The sequence below is a fragment of the Meleagris gallopavo genome, chromosome 12 (assembly GCF_000146605.3).
Source record: "Meleagris gallopavo isolate NT-WF06-2002-E0010 breed Aviagen turkey brand Nicholas breeding stock chromosome 12, Turkey_5.1, whole genome shotgun sequence".
Lineage (NCBI taxonomy): Eukaryota > Metazoa > Chordata > Aves > Galliformes > Phasianidae > Meleagris > Meleagris gallopavo.
The window spans coordinates 3,426,193-3,436,117 of NC_015022.2; the positions used below are offsets into that span (position 1 = coordinate 3,426,193).

Consider the following 9,925-nt stretch of genomic DNA (forward strand, 5'->3'; position numbering starts at 1 on the left):
CTCCGGGCCTGGAAACGCCGAAGTCGGGGTGGCGGTGCGCTGCCGGGCGCCGCGCTGCGCGGTGATCGCTGTTGTGTTTTGCTGCCTGTGCCGCCCATTAGTATGCGGCGTGCGTAGCCTTGGTGCAAGGGAATACGTCGGCGGTGCCACATGTCCGAGTTGGGGGTCGATGCGGAGCCTCTAAATGGCACGGAGCGCTCCTCTGCCCCGCGTTTCATTTCGCTCGGGGTTTTGTTTCCTCTCGCTGGGGATTGAAACGTTTCTCCGCCGTTTTTTTCTTTCATTAGCAGTCCCGGTGCGTGGCTCTGAGGTCTGAATGGGCACTGCTTTGAAATGTGCGCTGTCTGCTCTGCCTCGGGCTGCGCATCTAAGGGCACCAGCCATCGGTTTGCGGGGCGGTTACTGTGTCCAGGCGGTTCTTAAGAGCAGAAATGCGTTTCTGACCGAAATAATAAGTCGGGTGTCAGAGTTGGGTGAAAATTATGGTGTAATGATAAGAGCCGAAGTTTATCGCTTCTCTTTCCCTCTCCTCCTGCTTCGCCCCTGGGATCCCATTGTTCTTAATGTTTTAAGCTTCTTGTGGGTGGCCGAGTGGCAAAAGGTGGGGATCCTGTTATCCGGATTGTCATTGATTTACAGTTCACTTCTCTAAAACAGCTGGATCACAACCTCGAGAGTGAGAGAACGGAAATGTGCAGCTGCCTTACAAAGGGGACTGGGATTCATTAGGCTCCACTCTGAGCTCTGATTCTGCACATACGTAGGCATGCAGTTTCACACGCTGGAGGTACCCGCCGAGTTCTGTATGATTACTGCTTCACCTCAGCCTTTGTGGGATCGGGCCCGCAGTGCAGGCTCACTGGGTCTGGTTGAAGCCTGGCTCTCCAATTTTCTGTCCATAATAAAAAAGTATGTTTGGCCATTTGTAACTGCTGGGAGATGTTGTTAGAGCACTGTGAAAAAGACTGCGGCTCTCATGCTGTAAAATCCTAGACAGAGGTTTGTCAGTGAATAGGAAAACGCTCTGTGGAGTATTTGCAGTGTGTTAAGTATGGCATAAATTATACACAAAATCGTAATATTTGACCGTGTAGACAGAGCTGCAAGTTTCAGTTCTCTGCACTCGCTTGGAGGTGTCTGTGTGTGAAGTCAGAGAGGATGTGGGATTCTCTCCCTCCGCGCTTTCAAAGTGTAAATGGCCAAAATGCAATTTAGTCATAATACGTAACAGGGGAATAGATATCAGATATGTCTTTGTATCTCTAAGTCCATCTAAGTATATGTTCCAGTCAAACAGATTTTTTTTTTTCCTGCAAAATTAGTCACAGATGAAGTGATTTTTTTTTTTTAGACCCTTTGTGCAAATATCACAACATTCCAAAATGCTCAGTACACATCTTAAAGACGAGTCTGTGTGGCAGGTACCAGGAGTGACTTTCAGGAAAGTTTATTTTGGCTGCATGAAAATGACTCTCATTCACTCTTCTTCTGGAGGTATGCTCAGACTAACATTCAGCTTCCTTTCATGTATAAATTAAATCATTATAAAATCCACCGGGAAAACGTCAATTCATAGGGCTAAATTAAATCACTGGCCTCACACAGTGAGAACTGCAAATACAAAAGCTTTGCATGTTCCAGATGTAGGACTCAGTTCTGCAAGCCCTTGCAAATGACTGACTTTCCCTACGTGAGTAATCCATGCAGTAATTGGTGGCTCTTATAGAATCCAGACATTTACATGCTAACATTTTTGAAGAATGAGATCTGAGAGGGGAAGCTTGTACATAATTTTACAGAGTTGTAACTTCTCTGATGTAAGTCGGCACTTTTCCTGTGGTTCACAGTATTCTGTTTGTAGATGTAGTAATTTCTGTGCTGCTAGTTGTTGAATGAAAAGAAATCAGAATATTTGTAATGTGTTGCCATCAGCAAACACTGTTTGTGTCTTAAGAATATAGGACCATATGGAGAAACGTATTTTTGCAGTTGTGAGGAAGGGTGCTACAATACAGTCTCCCATAAAAGAGTTCTGGAGGAGAAGAAGCTGATGGGAAGTGCAGAGACAGCTTTGAGCAAATGCCTTGTTGAGAAGGTGATGTATAGGGTTGGCATTTAAGGAGTGTTTGCCACCTTTATATAAAACTATATAGTCATCATTCTGCATCTACACGTAATGTGGCTGTGTACTGTGCTAAGTGCATGCAGCGTTGTGTATTCTAAATCAAGGCTTAATGGTGTTTTTTTTCCCTCCAGCTTAATCCCTTGCTGCTCTGATGGTAGGTTGTACCGGGATACACTGTGCTCAAGCATGAGTTTATTTTGGGAACTGGATCATGACTTCATGCTGTAGTCTCTGAAATTCAGACCCAAAATTTGCCGGTAATGATAGGTGTTGATTTGAGAGGTCCAATTACATATATCTTATGAGTAATGAAACGTTTTGGGAATTACATATACATAAAACAGAGATGAAATCTCTACAGCGACAATCAAAGCCAAAAGGAACTTATTAAAGCTCAAGTCAGATGGGATTTTTATTTGAAGTAAGACTGGTAATTTCCCTGAAACCTGTTAAGGCAAAAAAGTGTGTGTTGAGGGGAGGGAGCAAAGGCTGAGTGTAAGGAAAAAAGGGAATTGCTGGGAGTGAGAGCTGGTTGTGGTGCATGGCTGTTGGCTTCCTTTGATCAGGAGTATTTGAAGTAACTGTTGCATGTTTTAGTTTGCATATAGTAGTTCTAATTCTTTATGACATGGGAGATTTTTTTATGTTCCTGAACAGTCCTGAAGCTGGTTTAGCTGTCTTCTGGGAGTACTGGTGTAACGTAGAGCTGGTGTGATGTCACACATGATGCTGCTCTGCATAATACTGCTGATAATTCTGTTATTTTCAGGTTGTCTTCAGTGATATAGCTGAACACACGAGTTTCTCTTTATGCTTACATTTGGGTGAAGTTTGACTTGTATTCAGAATTTGAGTTTTGAATAAATAACAGTAATTTTTTTCAGCCTATATTGCCCACTCCTTATGGTTTTATACTGTTACTCTTATTTTTTTTTCTAAAATAAACAAACTATTACCTTAGCGGGCCTGGGAAAAAAATTAACATTTAGTTTCTTAACATAGTGGTATTAAAATCTTAGGCTGGAGTGTTGTCACGTAACTTGGAAGTGAATTCTGTGCTTTGGCTCATGGTTGCTTTTGCATTCCCAAATGGAGGTAAATTTTTGAACCCCATGAAGGCAAAACTAGTGGGATAATAAGGAATATGCCAGAACCTAAGTTCTAAATAGAGTTTTAAAAACGAAAACCATAATTTGTACAACTTTGAGAGCCTGTTGCACTCTTAAGATTGGGGCAAGTGCTGAGTGAAGTGCAGATATGTTTGTATTGATCAGATGATGCAATCAGTAAAATGAACAGCCTTTACTTATGTATTTATTTATGTTGCCAGAGCAGCTGTGCTCAATTACTTAATGAGATTTCTATGGAGTAAGTCAGACTCACCTCATTTTTGGCAGGTGTCTTTTTATTTAATCAAGTCTTGCATTTAGAGAAGTTTAGATCTGATAAAATGGAGATCTGTCCAAACAATATAGCAGTTTTCCAGTGGATATTCACAGATGTGCTACTCTTTGCTTTTTTTTTCCTTCATGGCATATTGTAATGAGCTGTAATGTGTCATAGGTGAGTTGGTAAATGCCACGTTCTGTCTAAGTTAAATAGGAGGTGAATCTTAGGCATGGTTTTAAGCAGTTGTTCTAAAAGTTTTATGCCTTATGCAAGTAAGAAGTACTTAAACTGAAGTAGAGACGTTAAAACCTAGGGAGTGATAGGCATGAAATGAAAGGGAAGCTTTATTCAAACTGTAGTGAGCATGAATCAGACATTAGATGATAATAGAGTTGGATAGCTGAATGTGGTGTATGTTAACTTTTACCTCTGTGTATTTGCTTCTTGAGGATTTGCGTTAATTCTGATGCTGTGCATTGTAAGGTCAATACATGTGACAAACAGGGACGTACTTAAAATGCAGTCTGTAAGTAAACTAATGCAGAATTGTACTGCTTGAAATTTTGTAGGTGGTGACGGTGGATTGGATGGGTTAGGAGGACCAGGAGTACAGCTTGGAAGCCCTGATAAGAAAAAGCGCAAAGCAAACACACAGGTAAATTCCCTTTGAGTCTTAGTAAGTAGCATACTCAGATGTTGTTTGCTGAAATGACTGTCTTACCCTATTCAGAGGGTTGCTCTATTCTCACAAACTGCTTTTACATTGAAAATATTTTAGTTGTACTGTGAGGCTGAAATTTTAACTCCCTTCATTAAACTTTATCATGCTAGTTATCCTCACTAAAACTATCCTAGGTCTTTGTAGGTTGCCAAAACCCTATAAAGGGAGAAGTGAGATTGTGAGACTTGCATATTACCATATGGATTTGATTCTGAGACAGCCTTTTTTTTAATTTTTTTTTAATTTTTTTTTTTAGTGACTGTGTAGCCATTGGTAGCAATCTGTACAACGTTGCAATGAGACTACTTTTTGTAGATTTGTAGGCTAATGGATCAGTGCAGTTTGTTAATGCTTTGACCAAGCTCCTGGCATGTTCCCCAAGTGGTTTTTCAAGCAAAAACTATGAGGCAGCTTCAGCTCCTTTCCAGTAAATCCCTGCAAACTGGCATTTCTATACATCTTCTGTTTCTGAAAAAAGAAGCCAGAATACAAAACATCTAAAGTAATTGGATATCTGTAGAGCTGAACATTCCTTTGTGTATTTATTCACTATGGAGTGAGAGTATCTGTTAATTTTTTACTGCCTGGAGGGAGTAAATGTATTTACGTAGGTCAGATGATCACTTTCTTTTAGGCTTATCCAGTATTAATTGATTCCAATCCATGTGGGATTTGTCTTCTCATTTTTTGTTTCCTTTCAAAGTAGTCATGTTGAAACCTGCTCTAAGAAATAACCAGTTAATTGCAGAGTTTCACATCTCTCTACTGGTGGAGCTTTCTTGTTGCTCAGAAGTGGTAATAATGTAGAGGGCAGGTGGATTAGTTTCCTCTCTTTTCTTACCACGTTTGAAATGTGCAGGACAGGACAGTGGAAATTTGAGGGAAAAAATGTTCAGCCTTAGTTTATTAATACGAAGCCATCCTTTCTGTGAGGAGCTCAGGTGAAGGTGCCGTAGCTTGATGTTCCCCACCGGCTAGTTTAGAATATGATTCATTTCTATGGCCACTCTGAGGACATTCTAGCAGCCTCTGGGCTCCACTGAAGACTTGATTACGCTTTCTAACCAGAAATCCTTGTATTTTAATCCTACTGGCAGTACTTAACTGATTGCCCACTGAATGTTCTTAAGGGACACCTGTTTGGTATACAGAATATGGAAAATTCCTGTGCGCAGATTCCTGTTTTACCTATACTTTTCTTCAGGATTCTAGTAACATTACGTTTTTAGGTTTATATATTCTCATGGAAGTGGGGTGCCTTGAGAGATGTATTTCCAGTAAACTGAACTCAAAATGACACCAAGGAAATACTCCAGATCTGCTCTTCAACATTTCAAAAATGTTATGTGTGTGTTTAAAGGACACACGGCGTTCTGTTTTACTGCATATCTTAAGTAAAAAATGGAAGGAGAAAAAAGTCATGCTTTAAGTAGTGTCTTCAGAAGCATGTTTGTGCAACTGCACAATTTCTAGAACACTGAGATGGCTATAAATCACTGTTACCTGGAGCACAAACTCCTCTCTTCCCTTCACTGAAGGTAGGTTGGGTGGGTTTTGATGAGAGAGCTTTGCACAACTGAACTGTGATTTTTTTTTTTTTTTTTAGTAGTAGTGCTGCTAATCCAGGACCTTGTAGTTAGTCTTTCTTGTAGAGACATGGTAAAACTAATAAAAATGTTGTATTTAAAATGTTTTTAGGGATCTTCATTTCCTCCTCCATCTGAATATGCTCCACCGCCGAATCCAAGCTCTGACCACCTTGTAGCTGCAAATCCATTTGATGACAACTATAATACTGTGTCTTATAAACCACTTCCTTCAGGAAATCCTTATTTTAGTAATCCTGGTTATCCTGGCTTTGGAGGCTATAACACTTTCAGAATGCCACCTCACATGCTGCACAGAGTGTCCGCGCCATATGGTGGTTCCTATTCCCTCAGAAACCAACCACACCCTCTTCCTCAGAACCCTGTAGGAATGGGTTTTAGTCGACCCCACTCTTTCAGCTTTGGTCCACATGATAGCCCAGGTTTTGCAAATCAGCCACCTTACAGTGGCAGTCAGATAAATCAGAATGTCAGTATCCCCGGTCAACATTTCAGACCAAATCCTGGTGAGAACTTTGGCCATTCTGGACAGATACCTCATCCTGATGTGCCACCTAATTTTGGTCCTGGAAACAATTCAAATTTCCCAAATTCTCAGTTAGAGTCAAGCCACTCTTTTGTTCCTCCACCAAGCACTTACAACCAGACAAAATCATCAGCACAAAAGCAAGACTTTAGTCTAGGTGCAAGCAAAGCATCCACTCAGAACACTACTGCTCTTCAGCATCATCACAGGACTGAGGACGTTGTGAGTCAAGGTAACAATGACCTAAAAAATGTTACTCGAAACAACGTGGTAAATCAGGATGGTAGCCATTCTAATAGTGCTGATAACACTAATGCTGGCCACTCAAATGGGACTCAGAGTAAGTCCCGCCAGCCTCGAGGTACCGCTGAAGGATGCAACTCTGAAAAGAGCAGCAAAACACCCCTTCATCCCAGTCGGCATGGTCACTCGTCCTCTGAACCCGTCTATCCGTGTGGAATTTGTACACATGAAGTTAATGATGACCAGGATGCAATCCTGTGTGAAGCCTCTTGTCAAAAATGGTTTCATCGAATCTGTACTGGCATGACTGAGTCAGCTTATGGCCTTCTTACAGCAGAAGCGTCAGCAGTGTGGGGCTGTGATACGTGTATGGCTGACAAAGATGTCCAGCTAATGCGTACGAGAGAGACTGCAGGGCCACCTGCACTGAATACGGATGGCTAACAGTGTCATTTGGTGGTAGTGGCTGAGCTACTGTGAAGATTTGGTTGTGAATGGAGTACTTTCTGTTCTGAAGACAATCAGTTGTGTTTGATTGCTGTCATATTATTTTCCCCTACCTGTTTTCGTTCATGAAGTTCCATCTCAACTTTTGTACTCTTAACTTTGCGTGCAAATGTTTTACAGGGTGGAATTTTTTTTGTTTCTGATAACCAATTAGAAATAGGATGTCTATTGACAATTTTATTGAAGGCAAAAATAGGCCTTTATGAATAGTCCCTGATTTGTTAGTATTAATGTGTTAACTAACACTAGCATTTACTACTCATTTTAATGGTACTGTACTTGCAAGTACTCAGTGCTTTTTTTTTTTTCCTTCTATTGTTGAATTTCCATTACTGATGTTCTTTTCCTTGAATATCATGGAGATGACATGGAGGAAGCGTGCAGTACTAATAGTTGGTATTTTTTTTAGAATAAATAAGAGGGTTTTGTATGTGTTTTTTCTCATTTTTGAACTAAAGCATTAACACAATTCTAAAATCAATGCTTTCATTCTTAATAACACAGTGAAACCCACTAAATCTTATACCTTGATATTTCCTTGAAAAGGCAATGATCTTTTGACTTCTCAGCAAACACTTAATTGCTGAGGAGTCTTACTAGGTCTTGCAATATAGGAAATGGTTACAAAATATGATTATATTGGAAGAAGCTAGGACAGATCAAGTTGATGAAGTCCAGTGCTTTAAATCTAGAGAATACCAAAACTAAGGTTACATGTGTAGCCTTTCTTCATTTATCTTAAGCATGTATGTTAGGATACAGCCCCTGTGCAGTCACGTATCTCTTGCTCATCCTCTCCTCATTGGTGGCTCTATCTTCCACCCTCAACGGTGAATGGATTTAAGCAGGAAAAGTTCTGCCCATCTCTTAGATGGGCAGAGCCTGCTTGTTCATCCTGAGCTTACGCTGTCTGCTTGGCAAGAAGGGTGTGAGGCAATGGAATGTGTATAGCACAGACTCTGAACTGCAAGATAATTTGACCAGCAAAGTAGTAACACTGAATTCCCACCACTGCCTCAGCCAGTCTTGTAGTTGGAGGGAGAAAGAAATGTAGAGCGAAGACAAAGAAAGCTCTCAGATCTGAGAGCTTAGCTCACACCAGGAGCCAGCAAGTAGAAATTGAGCAAACTTGAGATCTTACAGACAAGTATGAAAGGCACTAGAACTTTAGTGTATGATTCTAAGAATTATCCTTTATTATAGGCAGTTTGACCTTATTCTTATCTCAAGAATACGCCTCCCCCCCATTCTCCTTTTTTTCTTTTTTTTTTTTTGTGGGGGAGCATCTAGCCTTGATTGCTTTGGCCTTAGTTGCATATGCAATTGAAAATCAGTGTTTCTGTAGAGAAAAGTGGTGTTTTGACTTAATGAAAGATGGAACTGTAGTAATAGGTGGCTTGTAGTGCTCACCATTGTTCTGGAAACATATTAGCAAACGATTGCTAAAAAAAACTAAATGGTATGTCAAATATTGCAGGTAGTGGTCAGGTTCCTTAGTGTGATAGAAGGTGTTCAGATCTGTGGTGATGAGTGATACAGAGGCCTATATGGAATACAGACATATATATTTAAAGGCTATTTTTATGGTAAGCTTTGTTAATGAGTGAAAAGTAAGGCTTATCTGCTAGTTCACCGTTGTGTTTGATTTTAAATGAGCTCTAATGTTATACTGTCCTGAGAGATACTCTGCAGGTGTACATAACTGTCTTTCTTTTATTTTAATACTGAAGAGTTTTATATACCCTTCCATTGGAGAAGTATAGTATTGCCCTTCCCTTTTATAGCGCCTCTCATCAGGAAAAAGGAGATAATATCTCAAGTGTAAATTACATAGTCCTTATCTTAAGGACTTCCTTTATCAAGATGTAAAGAAAGCGTAAGGCAGATCCAGGGCTTTTGTTTTCAGTGCTACTTGCTTTATTTCTGACACAGACTGAGCTTAGTCTTGTTTTGTTAGGGGTGTGATATTTAAAAAATGAACTGCAGACCAACACGAAAACTAAAATAGCTGAACAGACAAACCTTGCTGATATAGATTCGTTCCTCTGGGAAACAGTTCCATTTCTATAGGAATTTACATTGTGAAGTTTGTAGTTCAGACTTAGAGGAATGTAAATGAAATAAAAATTTTGCTTAGTGACAGAAAGTTAAACAGAAGTTCCTTTGCTTATATTGTTATCCACGCTGGTAGTCCACAGTAACATTTCCACACCCCATTTCAATTAATGTTTCAGTGTTTTGGAGCAGATGCTATTTAAAATAGCTGTGTATTTCTTGAAATCTTTCAATCCTATTTCAAGTTAGGTGTTTTCTATGTTAGTTACCAAGATACTAGAATTTAAGTAGTGTTCTTTTGAACAACTTCTTCTGGAATATAATGTTGAAAGGCCTTAAATCATATATTTGTGAAACTTAGTCTAAAAAATGTCACTTATTTTCTAAACTGGGTACCATGTTGGGTTTGTATCCCACTGAATTTACTGTGCGCATTCACCTGCAAATTCAAAGCATTAGCAAATGCCAGTTTAAAAACATTAAGTAACAAACAACAAAATCAAACTCGCTGTCATCCTGATCATAGAGGTAGGACAGATTAGGATCTCAAAAACTCATCTGGCCTATATGTTTATCCTACTGGTATGCTCTTGGCATCCCTGGACTTTTTGCCTAGAGATAGGATTATACTTTGTTTTTCTCTGCATGTATTGACTAGTAGTAGTTCAAGTATGCACAGGAAAAACAGCAATTGTGTTTTGTTAGTAAGTATTAGAAAAATGTCAGCTGGTTAGAATTAGAAATTAGTTATA

General features: G+C 39.8%; 2 protein-coding genes across 2 annotated transcripts in view; one reads left to right on the forward strand and one right to left on the reverse strand.

Moving 5' to 3' along the window:
- Positions 1–218, reverse strand: part of C12H15orf65 (chromosome 12 C15orf65 homolog) — an 8,244-nt gene extending 8,026 nt beyond the window's left edge. Inside the window, 1 exon segment of the mRNA XM_019619268.2 lies at positions 9–218. Within this exon segment, the coding sequence (XP_019474813.2) occupies positions 9–218 (210 nt within the window).
- On the forward strand, positions 35–9,919 carry PYGO1 (pygopus family PHD finger 1). The gene is made up of 3 exons (XM_031555265.1): positions 35–1,494; positions 4,084–4,169; positions 5,934–9,919. The coding sequence occupies exons 1-3, from the start codon at positions 1,383–1,385 to the stop codon at positions 7,053–7,055; spliced, it is 1,320 nt and encodes a 439-aa protein (XP_031411125.1). The 5' UTR covers positions 35–1,382; the 3' UTR covers positions 7,056–9,919.
- The last annotated feature ends 6 nt before the right edge of the window (positions 9,920–9,925 follow it).

What these genes read in the sequence shown, in the direction of transcription:
- PYGO1 (XM_031555265.1), top strand. Translation starts at nt 1,383, where the DNA reads ATGCTCAGTACACATCTTAAAGACGAGTCTGTGTGGCAGGTACCAGGA. An exon ending in CATTCACTCTTCTTCTGGAG is followed by an intron (nt 1,495 to 4,083) that starts GTATGCTCAGAC and finishes GAAATTTTGTAG; the next exon opens with GTGGTGACGGTGGATTGGAT. An exon ending in AGCGCAAAGCAAACACACAG is followed by an intron (nt 4,170 to 5,933) that starts GTAAATTCCCTT and finishes AAATGTTTTTAG; the next exon opens with GGATCTTCATTTCCTCCTCC.